Source organism: Henckelia pumila, chromosome 4, assembly GCF_033568475.1.
Source record: "Henckelia pumila isolate YLH828 chromosome 4, ASM3356847v2, whole genome shotgun sequence".
In the NCBI taxonomy this organism is placed as follows: domain Eukaryota; kingdom Viridiplantae; phylum Streptophyta; class Magnoliopsida; order Lamiales; family Gesneriaceae; genus Henckelia; species Henckelia pumila.
This window is the reverse complement of record NC_133123.1, coordinates 141,488,666-141,508,067: the sequence shown is the minus strand read 5'-3', so window position 1 is coordinate 141,508,067 and position 19,402 is coordinate 141,488,666. Positions and strand designations below refer to the sequence as shown.

Genomic DNA, 19,402 nt, shown 5'->3' with positions numbered 1-19,402 from the left:
TTATTGATGAAGGAATGGTTGGAAACTCTTTCACTGTATAACTCAGCTATCTGAATCAACTGACAAAATACCTCTTGAATGACAGCTTCATCCGCACCTGTCATTGCACCCGTAATTGCCCGCATCATTGTACCAGCAATATTGCCCATTTTCATCGAAGAACACATTAAATTTTGGTAAATGCCACCCAAAGACTTCTCTGCGGTTGTTTTGACATATTGATGGGCAGAGTGCTGCAGAGTCAGAACGACAAGATTGGTAATTTGTTTTTGATCCAAACAGTATACAGAAACTCCCAAATATGGTCTGGCCACATTCCATGTGATAACAATAACAATTTTCAGAACAATTCTGTTTTCCTCATCCTTAATAGACTGTATGATAGAATCTTTCAAGGCCCAAACAATGACTGGACGCAGAAAAGCAGAAAACTCAGATCATCCACGGTTGTTAGTTTCTTCACGTAGAGGCCAACAAGAATGCGGCACTCGACGTTGTCTGAAAAGAGCTTAAAAACTAAATTCCGAATCAAGCATTCCAGATCATTGAGATTTCTCTCAAAATAAGAACTAGTCTCATGTCTCTCTTTATTTACTGATATGAGATTCAGAAGATGATTCTCCATTTTCGTGTATTGATAATCTATAATTTTTTTTAAAAAAATATAGAACACATAGATTATTTATTCACTAATTTTCATACAAAAAATCGACAACGTAATATTGATTCCAGATTAACGATAACAATAACGATTTTTGACAGCGAGCGATTCGGTGCGTTGGGAGAGAAGAACTGGAGGGGCTTCTAGCGTTGGGAGAGAAAAACGAAGACGAGGGCTGGTAAAAATTTGCGGGAATTAAAAATAATATTGGGGGATATTTTGAATAAAATAAAAATAATTATTAAACACGATATTAACTTGACTCGGTGTCAAATAAACATATGGTGTAGTTAATATGAATTAAACTTGATTTCATACATATTCAATAATACATTGGATATATAAACATATGGTGTAGTTAATATGAATTAAACTTGATTTCATACATATTCAATAATACGTTGGATATATAATTTTTGTAGTTAAAATATTATAACATAGATTTTTAAAGTTATTTAATTTTTTTTAAAAAAAAAAAGAGAACAAAATGCATATATAACCCAAATTAGGGTTATAGATCTGAATGAGTGTAAGTTGGGTTATAGATCTGAACGAATCCAAAATGTTCAGATGGTATTGATGTCTTCTCATTCGTATGTCATGGATTATAAGAGTCATAGTTTAATTGGGACGATTTACGTAAATAATAATCTAATAAAGAGTGTTATAAATAATTTTTTTGTTACAGGTGGTTATCGTGACAAAGGATACTTATCTTTATTGTAACTTTATTCAATTGTTGATAGTCGATACATAATCTCAGTGAACCATCTTTCGTTTTTTACAAATAGCATCGGAGCATCTCAAGGTGACACGTTCGGTCTAATGTATCATTTGGCTAATAAATCCTCAAGCTGCTCTTTTAGCTTTTTCAGTTCAAGTGGTGTCATTCTATAAGGAACTTTTGAAATAGGTAACTACCAGGCACCGATTCAACGACCCTCTTGATCTTTGGTTTCTTTTTCTTCTTCTTCTTTGGCACCGGCGAATCCTTCTCCCTTGGAAATTCTACAACACTAACAACTTTGTGACGACAATCCATCTTATTTGATTGTTCAAACATGAACACCCTCTCCGGGAATGGATTTCCAGCCTCCATGAACAAATTAAAAATCACCTTCTCACCGTCTATACTCATCGTCAGCTCACCTTTCTTAACATCTATATTGACGTCAGCAGTAGCCAAGAATGGTCTCCCCAATATCAATGACATATTTCCATTCTCCTCCATACTTAGCATAACAAAATCCGTAGAAAAGATAAATTTATCTATTTTTACCAGAACATCCTCGATGATTCCACGTGGATAAGTAAGAGATCTATCGACTAGCTGCAATGCGATCGTCGTAGGCTTCACCTCGCCAAGTCCTAAGCACCTGAAAATAGACAGAGTCATCAAATTAATGTTAACTCCTAAATCACACAGTGCTTTATTAAAATAAGAAGAACCAATAGTACAAGGAATATTAAAACTCCCAGGATCTTTTAATTTCTGTGGTAGCTTCTTTCGAAGTAACGCACTGCACTCCTCAGTCAGGTTCACCGTCTCGAACTCCTACAACTTCCTCTTCTTATACATCACCTTCTTTCAAGAATTTGGCATAATTCATCATTGCTGCAAAGCATCGGCTAACAGAATGTTAATGTGAAGTTTCTTGAAGGTCTCAAGAAATTTAGCAAACTGTTCATCCAACACTTTCTTCTTGAATCTTTGAGGGTATGGAAGTTTCGTCTTAAGCATTGGTTTTGGCTCCGGTTCACTCTTCTTTTCTTCGACTTTCGTCTTAAACATATAAATAATCACATATGAAAATATCCAGCATTTTAAATATAACATCAATTATGAAATGCAATGAAAATGGCAAGAGGCTATCAAAGATCAAAGCACAAAACTGACACCGGTTTAGATGCTAAAACACATCAACTCATCATCAGGCTAAAACTCATCACTGGTTCTATATCTGGAGTCTAGTATCAATGCTACAATCTCATCATCGATACTCGATATCGAGGCTTATAACTCATCAACGATATCTTGGCTATTTTGAAAGAATGGTTAGGATCAAAATGCACAATGAGATGATAAAATGCACAATCACCTCGTACTTTAGCCCCAACAAACATGCCATGAACTCATAACTCAAGTAATGCATACAAACTCATAAACATATAAAATAGAAAACTTGTGTGGTTTAAGGGATCGAGAAGTCAAACTCGTTTCGATGCTTATTCCCCAAGTCGACCATCGTCGAATCATACCTTAATCTTGATTCCAAAATATGCAAATCTGATCACTACTACAACAAGAATACATATCAAAATATGTTCAATCACATTTCAATCTTCAAGGTAAAACGGCTTCAAACCTTGCTAAATCTTCCTTTCGATTCGAATCTGAATTCTCGAGAACATATTTACCAATTCAAATCTTGAAATTCACATCACCCCAAATATTCAAACATGATAGAATTAAGACAAACTTACGTCAAAACGTACCTCTCGGTGCGGTGATCGCGAATATATAATCAATTGTAAATTTTGACGGGCGGATGACGAAAATCGGAGCTTGTAAAAAGGTTGAAAATGACATGGGCTTTATTTTCTTAAGCTTCTGATTTTTCCTGTCATTGATGATGATAAGGAAATGAGGTTTTTGGATATATATATTAGCTAATTTGCGTTTAGTCCCTGAAATTTTTTGCTATTTACTAATCAGTCCCTATACAATTTTTGAAACTTCAATTCAGTCCCTGAATTTTTGAAACTCGTAATTTAACTATCGAATTCCATAATATATCAATTAAATATTTTCGGAACATTACAATACCTTCGTCCGTTATTAGCCCTTTGAAAATGCTGCTCGGATCCCGATCTCACAATTCGGGTCGGGTCTTACAGATCTCAGGACGGGTCTTGTCGATTTCAGTATGGGTCTTACCACTTTTAGTTCGCGAGTTAGATAGCTTGGGGTTTGGATCTACCAAACATGGTTCGAGAGTTCGGTAGCTCGAGAAGTGTAGGTCGGGTCGGACTTCTCAATCTCAGTCCGGGTCGAGAAATCTCGGTTCGGGTAGGGAAATCGTAGTTTGGGTCGGGAATATCAATGTTCTCACCTGAGCATGGTCTCGCTCTGAAAATGTGGTTTGAAATGAATCTGCGACCCCCTGTATATAGGAAAAATTCTAGGGTGTTCGGTTGCTCGAGCTGGACTTCGAGACGTCCGAGCTCCTGCATGCATGCCATGTATCTTACGCTTGAGCTGAGTCATTAACATTTTTGACACACCATGCATTCATGTTTAAGTGCCAGTTGTCTCTCATGCGAGTGCATGCACCTGCCTGCCTGTCCTTAAAGTGTTCGAGCTTCCCTAGCTAGAGTTTGCATTTCCCTAGCCATTTCAGTTCGGATTTCCCTAACAGCTTATTGAGATTCCCTAGCTGCATAATCCCAAGCCGGAGAATCCCTAGCTGCAGATTCTCTTGTCGTAGAATCCCTAGCTGTAGTTTGGATTTTCCAAACTGGTCCATTCATTCGAAAACACAATTTATTTTTAATTTCAGATCAAACCTTTGATTTGTTTAATTAGTAACCTTTAATCGTGTTTCTCATTTAATTAACTTCAAACACTACAAATTTTGATTTCTAAAATTTTTATAATTTATAAATTTAATCATTTTTACAAATTATAATATTTTACAAACGCTTTGAAGTATTTCCTCTGGCACTTTTTGTCAAGAACTTGCGGTAATGTCGCATTGAACATATTTACACGTTTTTACATGATCACCAATTTGCCGCTGTTTTTGTATAGGAAAAAGAACACTCGGTCATCGATTGAAGGTTCCATTCTTAAAGTTTTCTTCTGAAATCTCAAATCCCCAAGAACGTTCGGTTTATTGCTTTAGTTTTTTCCTCGAATAGGTACAACTTCGAATTTTTAACAGTACTTTATTCTCCTTCTCTGCTTTATACTCAATTCCGAAAGTTTTTTTGAGCTACAATCTCAAATCCCCATCTAATTATTTGTTAACAGTACTTTATACTCCTTCTCTGCTTCAGTTTCAGCTTCTTGTATTTGTTCCTCTATTGGATGGTTCTGTTGCTAGCTCTAATTGCGCACGATCAAATTATTTAGAGGTTGAATTTTGCAGATATTGCAGTATTTACAGTATTATTATTGTTGGGTACCTAACATAAGCTCGTAAAAGTGTTTCTGATTCGATATTAGTGCAGCGAGTTTCCAAGGTCAAGATCCCTCGTGGGTAGTATATTTATTTTTGTATTTCTTCGATCTCCATTGATTTTAAGTGTTTAATTTAATTAAGTATAGATTTTATTCTCACTTCAGAACTAACGGTTGGTCATTTGAATTAAGTATAGATTTTATTCTCGCTTCAGAACTAACTGCTTGTTATTCATTTAAATATTTTATAACAAGGAGTATTTCTCGCATTTGAAAATGCTCGGGGTTTTTTAGCTTACATTGTAATTCTGTCTTACAAAATCCATATATTTTCTCCCATTTCTGGATGACCAAGTGTGGCCGAAACATAAACTTGATTGAGACCATTAAACTCCTCGTTTTATAGTTACGATGTCATCACTTTTTCTGTAAATAATGGATATTACCCATATGCTCATTAATCCTATCCATGGAAGCAATGAATCCAAGAACATCTTACTTGATATTTACTCTTAAGGTTATCTTATTAAAATTTGCAAGTCTTCTGGTAAATGTAGAGTTTATTTTACTCTCATGTTTGTTTTCAGGTTTTTAATGATCATGTGATGTAACCTTCATTCTTTGCTTTTTGTATCTCGAAGATGTGAAACTCTGACCTTATGGATTGAATTTTATAAAAAGAAGTGTTACAAATTAAGATCAGTGATTGGCAACTAGTTCTTACCCAAAGTAGTTCCTTTTTTTTTGTGATATGTATCTTTTACATCTTTAATTTCATATTCATACTTTTTAAGTTATTTATTTATTGCATGTGTACGTATAACATAAAGGGACCATGATCAAGTTGTTCAAAGTAAAGGAAAAGCAAAGGGAACTTGCTGAAAATGCCAATGGGAGGCCTCCCGTGAAAAAGCAAAGTGCTGCTGAATTACGGCTTCACAAAGGTTTCTTTTATTCTTCAGCAATGCGGAATGAATATGATTTATCTATTTTGTTTCTTGAAATGAATGCATACCTATAACTATCTTTTTAGTTTCTTGGATACTTTTACGAGTGTTATTGTTTGGTTTTTAATTGTTTGACCAAAATAATCACAGAAGGTAGAAAAATACACACAGATGAATAGTTTAGCCCGTTGACTGATATTCCAGGCACATTAAACTGTAAAAATATTAAAGTTTCAAATTGGATATAACATCTGAAGTTGCATTTTAAAGAGCAACTACTGACTAAGGAGAGAAGTTGTGGATTGTCGACAACTTCATGGTGGATCTACTCTATTTTAACATTTAACTGTTGTTCAAAGTTCTTATAAGGTTCTTTGATGCTTATTCATTCATTTTTAATTTCCATTAATGGCATGTTATTCTGGAAATAAAGAAATTATTTAAAGAGAGGTCCCTTGTCAACAGCTATTACATCTTTCCATGCTAGTTTTCTCAGTATTGAAAATTTTATCCCATAACATGCTCTATTTCACAGCTCATTTGAGCTTGCTGGTTAAGCTGCTTGTTGTTTGTCAGTAGAGAACCAACTCTAAATTGCTAGTTCATTTAAACTATTTGGATGATTTTTCGTGGAAATTTCTGACCTTCCCATGGAGGATACCTTCAAAGTAGTTTTTCCTTGATTCACACATCATGTGCTAAACAATGTATTTCAACTTTTTCTGCATTTTCCTCTGTGCGTTCTCGAGTCATTATCCTCTGACTTCCAACATCGTTCTTCTCTATTTGATGAAGATATTAGCGAACTAAATCTGCCAAACACATGCAGCATATCATTTCCCAATGGAAAGGATGACCTGATGAACTTTGAAGTCACCATTCACCCTGATGAAGGATATTATTAGTCAGTACTCATTCTTTCTTTTCTATTTAATCTGGGATCCTTAACTATGGCAATTCAAACTCATTTATAGGCTCCTTGGAGGTTGCTATCCTACTAGTTTATGCATTATTAATTTTATCTACGATCCCTGATATTAGTGTGATGTGTTTCAGAGGTGGGGTGTTTATTTTTTCTTTCCAAATTTCTCCCATATATCCTCATGAAGCGCCAAAGGTCAAGTGCAAAACAAAGGTAATGAAAGCTTTATTTTATCTGTTATAGCATGTATCTAAATAAAACTTCACCGCTGATTAATTATGTTTATGCAGGTCTATCATCCTAATATCGACTTAGAAGGAAATGCATGTCTAAACATTCTTCGAGAAGACTGGAAACCTGTGCTGAATATAAACACGATCATCTATGGGCTGTATAATCTTAAAACGGTATTCTCGTCCTCATGTTACTAAAAGATATTGCTTTTGCAGGCTTAATTTGTTATATTTTTTTAAACCCAAACCCATGTATTTGCAGGAACCGAATCACGAGGATCCTCTAAACCATGATGCTGCTGCAGTTTTGAGAGATAAGCTGAAATTATTCGCCTCTAATGTTAGGAGGGCAATGCTTGGTGGATATGTTGGACAAACTTTGTTCCCTCGCTGCATATAGCACGTGACGATCATACCAGATACCAATTTATTTGCAAAATTGGTATGATCAGAGAAATCTGTACCTTTGGCTGCATATCTAAATCTATTTCTAGTCTTTCTGCCACAAAAATTGAACCCGTTTAAGGTTTCGACAGTATCCATGTAAAACTGAATGCTGAAAGGTGTTTGTATGCGTCTGTAACTTCTTAATATGGATGATTCGTTGTGCAAAACTCTAAGATCAAACCACTTTTTCGAATTGAAGTCGATTTTGTCTTCATGCATCTTAATTCTTATGTTCATAATTTGTGGCTTTTGTACGGTAAGTAGTCATGCTGTCCCAATTGCTGGTTCATCATCAATTCGACACCATTAAACGTGATACTGTCCTGAGACTACTCTTAAATTTTTAATGTTTGGTGATATTCTATTATATCTGCACAAGCTTGTTGAATGTGAGAGTTTACCTATCGCAGTTTGCTTGACGGTTTGATATCTAATCACTCACAGAGGTTCCTTACTTCAAGCTTACAGTCACATTTGATCGGAAATCGTTAATGAGCTCTCAAAATTCCTCCTTTATGCTATGTTCTTGTTATGGTATCAACGGGGTCGGGGCGGAGGTGGTACTGGTGACAGGATGTAGTGAAGTGTGGTGGAATGGGGTAATCTATTTTGGAGGAACAACTCTTTTAGTTTGTCTTTTAAAAACGAAATATTTATGTCGCCTTCTATCGTCTCTAGATAATGAATGGCCTTAGGTTGGATCGGTTTTCGTGTGAGGGGTTATTGTCGACTCGTCGCGGTTTTGTTACTCAGAATCTCCGTGAACTTGGAATTTTGGCCTTGCTCATACTACATTAATATTTACTAGCATTTGGGCATGCTATGGTTAATGGTTGGAAGGCATGTGGGGATGTGATTGAGAAAGATTTGACAATGAGGCCAAGAAGTGATAGTTGATATTCATGCATGTTAGTGTTTTCAATAATTGGTTTTATATCTCAAGTGCTCTTTCAATATGAACGCCAACATTCAAACGCAAATTGTCCTCTTGTTTCGGTTGCCCCGTGTCTTTTTATTTCAGTGCTACTGTTTTTTTCCCCAAAAATATATAAAATCTGAATAGATGTTTGAATGTAACTAATGATTAATGGAATATACACAAATAAAGTACAAAATAATATAGTAACGTTTGATTCTTTGAGTTTTTTTCCCATAAATTCGATGAAGAGTGACATTATTTGTTATAGTACTTGTTATTAAACTTATTACACAACATAAAAAAAATATCAGTTTTATTTTTTTTTTTTAAATATGCTTGTTAAAATAAATTTTTTGTGGAACAATTTACTTTGCTCCGGGGTAATTATAGATCTGCATTATTAGAACTGCCACAAGACACAGCGCAGCCATAAATATTAATTATAATTATAATAAATAAATATACAAGATCGTAGAGTATAATAGTATGAACTTTATTTTATGGCGTGAAAATAGAATTTTGGGGAGAGATGACAAATATATGGGGACCACCTGGATTACGTGGCAAGATCCCATTGGCTTGTTGACCGGTACAATAATCGAGGAGACAACCCTTCTGGCCCGACACTGTACTAAACCTCTTTTGCAACAACATGATAATTGAGTAAGATTTATTGCCAGAATAAAATAATGTTAATAAACAAAATATACAACCTGAATCTTTTTACCTCATCTCCTGCTATGCTATTACCAGAATACATTAACTAATGTATTTTTTTTAAAACTATTTTTCTTGTTCACCCAAAAATTATGTGTTTTTATTCAGTAAAAAAAAAAAAACTGAAATTGCAATTATTAAAAAAAATAATCTTGAAGGGTTGGCCCCACTGGAGGTGGGTCCAGCTCCAAGTTTTGAACAACCCATTTCAGTAGCATGACATTACAGTTCGAACTTGCTTTCATTTTATCAAAATGTCTTGTGATGTGATAAGTATATAACTATAATAAGTAATAACATGTAAAATAATATTTTTGATATAAAAATTAATGTTTTTTTTTCGGAAAAATATAATATTTTTTTAATAAATGCGAATTATTCAATAAAAGTTTTTGTGTTAAATTATTATACAAGCACATTTATGTGTTATTATTTAATATTAATAAATAAATGGAAATAAGTTATATAGAAACTCTTTAACAGAGACGCACAGAAAAACACAGATTCTTCCACACTCGGGGAAAGCAGAGGGGAGAGGCGTACTCCTCGTGAGTACTCTACAGTGTAGCCTACAATCGCTCGCCCAATTCTTATTATATAAATATAAATATATATATACTAATCAGAGAGAGAGAGAGAGAGAGAGTAAAGGCTGCATTTTTGGGAAGGAGAATCACTGAAAATGATGTGGGAGGCCGGAGGATCGACGGCATCGTCATCGGCAGCTGGAGGAGCCGGTGGAAGTGGCGGAGGCTGCGGGGATGGCGGTGGTGGGGGTGATGGAGCAGGGAGGAGGAAGCCATCTTGGAGAGAAAGGGAGAATAATAGGAGAAGAGAGAGGCGGAGGAGAGCAATTGCAGCCAAGATTTATTCGGGGTTAAGGGCACAGGGGAATTATAATCTTCCTAAGCACTGTGACAATAATGAAGTGCTCAAAGCTCTTTGTGCTGAAGCTGGTTGGATCGTTGAGCCTGATGGCACAACTTATCGCAAGGTACTTATAGTTACTTAATTTTCATTTTTGGAATCTGGGGTGTGGATCTTTCCAATTGAAGGTGATTTCTAGGTTTTGTTAATGGGGAATTCTTGAATTTGTGTAGATCTGTGCATTCGAGATACTTGCGAGCTTTTTCTATGTTTGGATCATAATTGGTGTTTTCTTTATTGTTATTATTTCTAGCTATTTTGCTACTTTTGTCTTCCTATTAATCTGAAAGGGGATATACATTTTTACTAGTGGATCTACTTGTTTATTCTTTGTAATCAGCTGTTTTGGAAGAAAAAAGAAAAGCCATGTCATGATCTGATATTCTCATTGTTGTTGCATTTCCCCTTTGTTTCTGAAAATTTTTCTTCAAATTCAGCTGAAAAAATTAAGCTTGTTACTTTCTTGAGATTTTGATAGCTAATTAATTATACTTTCATGAATATTTGTGGAGAAAAACTTCACTAAATTATGATCAGATTATTCTCTGCTGCCTCATTTGCATCAGTTGTACTCTGCTTTGTATGGTAATTTTTGTCTGTGAAGTTCTTTAAATGGCAAATTACTGGAGAATCTTAGTTTATGCATCGATTATGTACAGGGATGCAAGCCATGTCCCATGGAAATAGGAGGGACCTCAACTAATATTACCCCGTGTTCTTCAAGAAACCCAAGCCCTCCATCTTCATATTTTGCTAGCCCAATTCCTTCGTATCAACCTAGCCCGTCTTCCTCCTCATTCCCCAGCCCATCTCGCCATGATGGCAATGTTCCTCCTCACCCATTCGCCTTCCTCCTTAATTCACTCCCTACTGCTCTTCCATCTCTCCGAATATCAAACAGTGCTCCCGTCACCCCACCTCTTTCCTCCCCTACAAGAATCCCAAAACAAACTTTCACTTTGGAAACTCTTGCTAAAGAATCCATGTCTGCCTTTAATATCCCTTTCTTTGCTGCATCCGCCCCAGCCAGTCCAACTCGTGCTCAGCGTTTTACACCGGCTACTATACCCGAGTGCGACGAGTTCTCGGACACCTCCACTATAGATTCTTTGAAATGGATGAACTTTCAAGCGTACGCTAATGCAGTGAATGTCGTTCCAACTTCGCCAACTTTTAACCTTGTGAAGCCTGCAGTTCAACAAGTTCCTTGCAAGGATGCGACATCAGATAAGGGAAAGGGCATAGATTTTGGATTGGAGAATATGACGGTGAAGCCATGGGAAGGGGAGATGATTCATGAGGTCGGAATGGATGATCTTGAGCTCACACTAGGTAGTGGGAATACCCGAAATTGACTCATCGGCTAAAAAAACTCTCAAATTTGGCATGGGGTTCATCTTCCTGTGTAGTTATGAGCATGCAAAAGCAGTGGCACATCCGCAGAAGCACACATCCATGATGAAAGATTAGAGTTGGAAATAAGAATAGTTTGCCATTGCAAAAGGATTGGAGCTTGAATGAGTTGCTGTTTCTAGATTGGATTGGTTTTATCAGTTGTCTTCTGTTCACTCTTTTATTCTATTTTTGCAGTTTTTAGTAATTATTTTTCCCATATAAATTGCTGTGGGGCCTAGTTACAAGCATCATATATAGTGTTTTTATGTTCTTTTTTCCCATTGTAATCAAGAACTATGTTACTTGTTGTAAACTGGTGGATTGATCCACAGGTGAGCAGTTTGATGTTTATTTTATTAATTAATGGTGAATTTATTCATATTTGGTTCTTACTATTTTTGTTATGTAATTGGAATTAATGATTATGCTATTTTTTAAATGATTCAATTTTTCAATACCATAAAACACGATGCCCAGGGAGTTTTATTTAAAAATATAAGTTTTTTTTTCTAAATATAATTTTGACTCTTTATTGTGTGGTTACTAACTTGCTACTGAAATAATTGCAATTTTTAATTATTTAAATTTAAACTTCACTTTTTTCATCTTTTAATCCATTATAGTTATACATACTCCAAGAAAAACATATGTCACAGGATATTCTCTGAATTGATGCTTCTTTTTTATCTGAATAAATATACCTTTATAAGTTATAACCCTTTTTTTCACGTTTTTTTTCACAACTTTTAATATTTGCTTTAATTCCATTTATTTTGCCTCATTTGTTTATTCATATATTAAAGCAACTTTGGCCAACATTTTTGACAATTTTAAGTACAGGCTTTATGGAAAATTAGGAGAGGAGGTCGCTTTTATTGCTGTCTGGTCTGGATGTAGGGTTAGGTGCATATCCTTATTATAATCTTTAAATATTTGGTTTGATTTAATTTTTTTTTTTCCTACTAGAGCTTATAATGCAGGGATTCTGTCACATGTAGTGCTTCATGCATGATTGTTCTTTTTTCACTCTACTTGTCTAGGATATGAAATATAAGTGGCTTGGGTTCAAGTCTAAACTTTAATCAGTGGTAACATTAATAAATAACAGAAAAAAACTTTAATCAATGGTAAAATTTAAAAATATCAACAAATATTTCACCATGAGAGAATAGAGATGTCATCTGATGTATCTCTGCTCTTCTTGAAGCAAACAAAATACATATTACAATATAAAATCTTAGACGGATTTCTGATTCAATTTATTAAAAAATATTATCATTTTTATGTCTAAAATGTTATTTTTCGATGCAAAAACATAGGTTGACGTCCGTGAGATCGTACTACTTTTATGTTTATGTTTTATTATGGCCATGGTATTTTAAGCCCCTATCCCAACCAGAGGCCAAGGATTTCATAATAAAATTTAAATAATTGAATAATATTATTTCTAGGAAAAAAATTAATAATATCAAATTTCATATTATATATCTATACTATTATATAATAGTTTCACCCTTGTAGTAATTCTTTTTGGTGTGTCAAATCACACCAAAAATTCTTTTCATTTTACCTTAAATTTAACACAACTAACTTTTATGTTATATTTTGAAGACTAAATTATCTCTTTTATAATATATTTTGAATGACTAAATTATCTCACTTTTCTCTAACATTTTTATCTTTTTTTATCTCTGTCTATTTTTTCTAAATTTCATCATTTATCAATTCTTATTAAATTATCTACATAATTCTTCTATATGTTTTATATCAAAACATAATTAAATTATTGAACACATGAAAACTGTTGCTGGTATATAAACAAATTTTCAAATGCTTAATTTAAAATTTATAATGGAAGTTTTGTATTTAACTAGTACAAAGGTCGATTGGCACACATATCAAGTACTAATCAAGGAATTTTGATCGATTACTCGATTGTTGTTCCAATTTCCTCTTCTCATGGAATCCGAATCTCCAGCTCCAAATCCCCCTGCGATCCCAGTGAAGCCTGGTTCAGACAACAGAGATTTCTTGGTCCATCTCGAAATCTACCTAGCCAAGCGAGATGGGGTGGATAAATTGCTGAAAATCTCGCGCTACGCCACCAAGATCATCCTCGCCTCGTCCATCCTCACGCAACAGCCCCTCGTCACTCGCCTCAAGTCATTCGAATCGAGCGTAGGCGTCAGCCGCAAGGCGTTTCGTTTGGGCAAATTCGTTCAAGATGTCAACGCTTTGCGTTCGACCCATTTCACCAGTAGCTTGAGCTTGATTCTTTCCGTTGTCGCATATGGTGGTGAGGGCTTGTATTATTTCATCGAACAGTTTGTGTGGTTGGGAAAAGCTGGGCTGATTGATAAGAGGCACCTGCCCGCATTGCAGAAATGGAGTGCCTGGTGCGAATTTGTGGGGTATTTTGGTAGCATAAGCTTGAAAGTGCGAGAATTGCGGAGGCTTGATGCGGAAGAGAAGTGTTTGGTGGCAAGCATTGATTTGGCTATGTTGAGGGGGATTGCATGTGCGGAGGAGCATGGAAAGGTTAGGAAATTGAGAGAGAAGAAGCTGATGAAGAGGCTTTCTGTGGTTCAAGATTTGGCAGATGGGTTGATGTCTTTGGCTGACATTAGAGATGGCAGAGGCACATTATCATCGCCGCTGCTGGTATCAGCCGCTGGCCTGCTGTCGGCTCTTATTAGTACTCACAAGAATTGGGTTTCTTGCTGAAAGTTCGAAGTTCAAATAATAACGTGAAACCATAAGGAATTAAATAAGTTCTAATAAGGTTCCCTTTTCTTGTGCTCACGAGTTTTCTAGCCTTTATTTTCTTGGGATTTGTTGCATTAGTTGACGTTATAAGGAATGAAATGGCTTCCTGCTTCAGAAATTGTCTTGAAGACTTGAAGGGGTTTTATATTTGTTTTTGGCTTAGTTACAAATTTGAGATTGCCGATTCTTTGAGGAATGTAGGAATGAAATGGCTTCCTGCACATTTCTTGATTCTCAGTTCTCTTTCCTGTAGCAGTTTCTGATGTGATTTTCTAGTACATTTCATCGTTATAGACTGAATCAGTGTGTTTTCCATTTAGAGTTGACACAAAATCAAGCGGAGAACAACAGAAAGCAGCATATGAACAGCACAAGCATGATTAATGATACTTTGTTTTGGAGTTAGTCGATTTACAACATATACTGCTAACACAAGAATACTAGGTAAAGATGGAATACTGGAAATAATCACCCGGGAAGGAGGGGAACCAAAGAACGCATCATAATTCACACATTATTCCCTCCAAGATCGCATTTTTGCTACATCTTTTTTTTTCTTGAATGTAACTCAGAAAACATCAACAAGCTCAAGAAAATAACCCCTTAAGTTCCTCTTCAGATATTTCAAAAGCAAGGATATGGTGCGAGAAGCCATTGCTCCTCTTACCTTTCCTTGATCGAACCATTTGAAGACCTTTTCAATTCCCAAGGTGGTAAGCATCCTTTTAAAGGAGATTGTAGTAGCAATGACGAAGTAGACAATTGCCTTTGCCTCGATGAGATGGATGAAAGACAGCTGAAAGTACTTCTCAGCCTTCTCTTCTCACTTTCGTCAAATGCTTGGTATTTGGGATCATGTTGCACAGCTGTGATTTTAAGGGCTTCAGGTAGTACGCAGTTGAAGATTGAACCTGTGTTTGGCAAAACAAAATTAGCCACCAAGATTCTGGAAAAGAACTGGGATTTTGATGGGTGAAGACGGACTAAATGGAGTTTTAAATTTGCATTTAAAAAACAAGTCATAAAATATCAACTTTTTTCCGTTTGAACACCAAGATGGCTAAGATTAAGAAAATCTAGCAATTCTTGATTTCAATCGAGGACAAAAGTAAGTTATCCATTAGCCAATTATGTACTGTAACACATCATGGATGATTGAACAACATTACTCGAGTGACATACAAAAGAAAATTACCTAATTTTGCAAGTCGATTTACCCATTTTGGAATTCTTTTCCCAGTCAACTTGTAACATATGTCTTTGCAAAAATGGTTGCAGTTCTTTACAATCAAGTGATATGAGTCACCATTGTAACTTGCAGCTTGACGTTCCATGAACTCTCGAACCTGAGAAGCATCCAATGACGTAGTACCTATGAATATGGACTTCCTGAACTTAAATCCAGGGCACTGTCGAGGCTCAACTTCAAAGACACCACTCGATGGATAATCATGAGCACCAAAAGCATACTCTACGCCATGAACTGTAAAGCACACAAAAGGGTTGGTTCTTTGTTGAGTGGTCGAGGATTTACAAGGAGAAATGAGAACCAGAAAAACAAGTTGACACACAAATATATGATAAAAGTTACCTTCCACTCCAGAGTGGAAAATGCCAAGGCCAGCCCAGTAAACATAGCCATTCATGGGTGTCAAGTCATACACGTTGAGATAAACGGGAGTATTTTTGGCACCATCATCATCTGACTTCACTTTTGAAAACAAACAGAAACGCTGAGCTGATTTGGCGGAAACATGGAGGGGGACTATGGATTTCCATCCTTTCTTCGGCCCCAATGTCATGATGTATCTATAGGGTAACTGAACACCAAACAAGACCCTATAGCATCTGAGGCATCTGAGTTAAACATAAGAGTACAAAGTTAAGAGCAACAGTGTAGGTGAATATTCAGGTTTCTCAAGGTAATGCAAATGCGCTGGATAAATGAACAATTAAAAATGAAAAAAAAGGGGGTAGATTCTTTTTCTCTCTGGTCTTTAAACATCTTTAAATTTTCCATGAATTTCCAGCATACAACAAATCATCAATTGACTGGAAGAAAATTCTTTCACTGGCGATGAATAGAGACATAAACCAACAATAAACCTCTCATCCCCAACTCATATCTCGATGCATCTCAGTGTAGCTTCTCCTTCTATGGTGACCTCAGATATGCAGAAAAAGTAATTCAAGATCACATGAATCCGATGCGCTGTTACTTGAAAATCACATAGAATTGGGTACCCTAAGTTTGTCTGTTACCAGATAGTTATCTTTTCAAGTTAGCACTTTCACATACAGAAAATAAACACCTTTTTGTCCTCTAATCTGCCAAATTTATGGCGTTCTGATGCTTCTGCGTATATTTGGCAAATGGATAATCAATTTCAAGTCAGCCATCAAATGCCATCAAACACCACAAAACCTTGCTTTTCTAAATATGTTTCGTGATATCTCAATTAGACTAGTTGACCCAGGACAAAGGGTTCACATCTATGAATCCAACAAGAAAAGAAACTTCTCTCTGGGAGAAATATTATATAAAACTTATCATGTAGATTAAAAAAGCAAAACCAGAAACTTTAGAAAATTATAATTTGATGTGGTTTTCAACTTCTGAAAGTCAACATTGACAGGAGTGGGAAGCCACTAATAGCTCCACCAGTGCAAATGTTGATTATATAAATCTTGAATCTGATATAAGGTAAATATTTGACATTTTCCAGCCAAACATTAACTAGAATAGCCATCAGCTGGAGTTGGTAGTAATTTGGTGAGAAAAATGAGGTATAACTCAAAGATTTCATCAAATTGCCTTACAGAAGTTGGAATATGCTCCTATTCTTCAATCAACTCCTCGAAAATCATGAAATAGGCATGAGAAAAAAAGAACTTGACGATAAAGTATCAAACAAGAGAAGAGAGGGGAAAAAAAAAAGGCGGTTATGCCAATTTAAAACAGTTGCCTTGCATGTTCAGGCATAATATATTCTACGGTTTTTATCATGTCAGCATGAACCAGAAAATAAATAAGCATCCACATTTAAACTACAAAATAAAGAATTAAAAAATAATTTTAATAGTCAGCTTAATGGTCAGCAACAAGATAAAGCAGTTCATAGGCAACTTACTGCGGACGTTCAAAGCAGCAAAAGAGGGACAATGCATGTAAATTTAAATAAAAGTTTAATATAATCATAGAAATGGCTACAGTATCGCCAAATATTGGAAGAAATATAATGTCTAAACAGAAGGGTACCTTCTTGAATTTCATATTTTAAATCAACAGAAAGATCTCTTAAACACAAAGGATGTTTCCCAAGCCTTAAGTAGCAAACGCCAAATCCATCAAAAGTAAAATAAATCAACAGAATTTTGAGCAGAGATCCCTGCATTTAGTGACTTTAGTCCAAGACACCGACCAGAAGTTATGAAATCAGATTCAGATTTTGATACGAGCCCACAATCTTATCAGATCTCGTTCTTTACTTTGACCCTTTGCAGCAAAGTACAAAATCAAAATCAAGAAACAGAACATTCAACAAATTCTTGAAAAAGCAGATCAGGGTTCAACCAATTACCACAGAATTCTACCTAATTACGCAACCAAAAGGGGGAAAATGAACTGCTCCTACTATTAAGGGGGGAAAACCCAAACTGTTGCTCGAATAACAGAAGCTCAAGAACAAGAAAAACAAAGCTTCAAGCAGCGAGACTCACAGATTCAAGTCGAAATGGCATTGGTGGGCAGGCTAAAGATTCCACCTTTCAGCTTCTTCAGACATTGAATTAAAACTCTGTACAAAAGAATGTAATTTTAGTGTGTGAGAGTGAGAGAGAGCACCTGGAGATTGGTTAATTAGCACAAGTGTCTCTTTCTCTCCCTAAATTAATAGCGCACATTCATTGTTTTCTGACAAATCCCAGGTAAAAGAACCACTGAAGAATGCAAACAAACTCCTTGAAGTCACTAACAAAATCACCCTTCAATCCCAAACAAATTGTAGTACCAGAAGCTAGTTAGTCTAGTACTAAAAGATAAAAGAAGAAGAAAAAAAAGTAGAGAAAGAATTGTCTATGAAGAGACCCCAAGTTTTGGAAGTTAAAGGAGAAACTGACACAACACAAAACAATTATCTCTCTGCTTTTTATTTATAATTCTTTTTTTAAAAAAAAAAATTGGCTTTTTACTTGTCTTTGACCAAAAATAGCTGGAAGAATAAAATTCGAGCCTTCTCTTTTTACCCCCTTTCTTTAATCTCTCTCTTTGTTTACTGGTCTTGAGAATAAAGTTAAACTGACAAAAACAGTGAAATAAGGGAGTAAATGACAAGCCGATGAATGAGAGAACACCACAATGAAATACAGAGAAAGAGTTCCAGTCTTTTTCTTTAACCTTTGTGGGATTCTTTGTTTTTTCGGCATTCGTCAATTTCTGCTGAAATAGAACCGAAAATTTGCTCAAAATTATTTATATATTTTACCAAGGTATATTTTAATTCTAAAGCAACCTTCATTTGGTCATTTGCTTCAATAGAAATGATGAAAAATTCTTGAAATCTTTGTTGAGATTAATTAATTTTGCTAGTCCATTCCAAGTTCTTGTAATTTGTCATAAACCAGAAATGAACAATACATCAGAAATAGTGAGAAAATACGCATAAATATCGACATGGTCCTACATTAAATTTACCATACCCCAAAGGGCCCCAAGTCACATGGTATTTCTCCCCAAGATTTACATGATGAGATCCCAAAATTCAATATTCATATATTTTTAAATTTTGGATTTGAGTTCACCAAATTCGACAGTATTCAATTCAATATTCTGTATTACTGTGATGTAAAATACAGTTTGGCTAATCCCTTTCGTTGAATTAAACGTAGAAGTAGTACAAATTCCTTTTAAAGCAATAAAATAAGTTTGAGTTAAGAAAATATGTTGACCTTAAAAAAAACATTAAAAAAAATTGCCAGCTTTGTAATGAAGAGGTACAGCTACTCGTGGTGTTGTCCTTAAAAGCCTTCATGAAATTCTTGCCTGCGATTAAGGGAAAAATAGCTTTGGTGTTGAATAATAATGGCAAGCTCAACAGCAAAACACAGCTAGTAATTAGTTAATAGTTAGTGTTTGTTTATTTAATTATTTTTTAGAATGGCTCTGTGGATTATTTTTTCAAATAAAATAATATTTTTTCCCCTTTTTTACCGTCCTTTTTTTTATTATACAAATGTATATTATTATTATATTTTACAAATACATATGTAAATATGATTAGTAATAT

At 35.2% G+C, this 19,402-nt stretch overlaps 3 protein-coding genes and 1 pseudogene across 4 annotated transcripts; 3 read left to right on the top strand and 1 right to left on the bottom strand.

The window, feature by feature from the left end:
- The first annotated feature begins 4,544 nt into the window (after nt 1-4,544).
- On the top strand, nt 4,545-7,617 carry LOC140863461 (NEDD8-conjugating enzyme Ubc12-like; annotated as a pseudogene).
- A 1,910-nt stretch (nt 7,618-9,527) lies between these two features.
- Nucleotides 9,528-11,707, top strand: LOC140864007 (protein BRASSINAZOLE-RESISTANT 2-like). Its single transcript, XM_073267867.1, has 2 exons — nt 9,528-10,023; nt 10,616-11,707. The coding sequence occupies exons 1-2, from the start codon at nt 9,712-9,714 to the stop codon at nt 11,309-11,311; spliced, it is 1,008 nt and encodes a 335-aa protein (XP_073123968.1). The 5' UTR covers nt 9,528-9,711; the 3' UTR covers nt 11,312-11,707.
- Nucleotides 11,708-13,238: 1,531 nt separating this feature from the next.
- On the top strand, nt 13,239-14,417 carry LOC140894746 (peroxisomal membrane protein 11A). The gene has a single exon (XM_073303344.1). The coding sequence runs from the start codon at nt 13,311-13,313 to the stop codon at nt 14,073-14,075; it is 765 nt and encodes a 254-aa protein (XP_073159445.1). The 5' UTR covers nt 13,239-13,310; the 3' UTR covers nt 14,076-14,417.
- A 62-nt stretch (nt 14,418-14,479) lies between these two features.
- Nucleotides 14,480-18,244, bottom strand: LOC140894747 (deSI-like protein At4g17486). Of its 2 annotated transcripts, XM_073303346.1 has the most exons (5): nt 17,838-18,244; nt 17,377-17,613; nt 15,709-15,974; nt 15,313-15,600; nt 14,480-15,028 (listed from the first exon to the last, which is right to left on the bottom strand). In XM_073303346.1, the coding sequence occupies exons 3-5, from the start codon at nt 15,917-15,919 to the stop codon at nt 14,781-14,783; spliced, it is 747 nt and encodes a 248-aa protein (XP_073159447.1). In that variant the 5' UTR covers nt 15,920-15,974; nt 17,377-17,613; nt 17,838-18,244; the 3' UTR covers nt 14,480-14,780. The 2 variants fall into 2 exon arrangements, with proteins under 2 accessions (XP_073159447.1, XP_073159446.1); XM_073303345.1 differs by lacking the exon at nt 17,377-17,613.
- Between the last annotated feature and the right edge of the window lie 1,158 nt (nt 18,245-19,402).

Excerpts from the sequence above, each read along its gene's own strand:
- LOC140864007 (XM_073267867.1), top strand. The coding sequence starts at position 9,712 with ATGATGTGGGAGGCCGGAGGATCGACGGCATCGTCATCGGCAGCTGGA. Across the intron at positions 10,024-10,615 it reads ATGGCACAACTTATCGCAAG|GGATGCAAGCCATGTCCCAT; the intron begins GTACTTATAGTT and ends GATTATGTACAG.
- LOC140894746 (XM_073303344.1), top strand. The coding sequence starts at position 13,311 with ATGGAATCCGAATCTCCAGCTCCAAATCCCCCTGCGATCCCAGTGAAG.
- LOC140894747 (XM_073303346.1), bottom strand. The coding sequence starts at position 15,919 with ATGACATTGGGGCCGAAGAAAGGATGGAAATCCATAGTCCCCCTCCAT. Across the intron at positions 15,601-15,708 it reads TTTCCACTCTGGAGTGGAAG|TTCATGGCGTAGAGTATGCT; the intron begins GTAACTTTTATC and ends TGTGCTTTACAG. Across the intron at positions 15,029-15,312 it reads AAATCGACTTGCAAAATTAG|GTTCAATCTTCAACTGCGTA; the intron begins GTAATTTTCTTT and ends TGCCAAACACAG.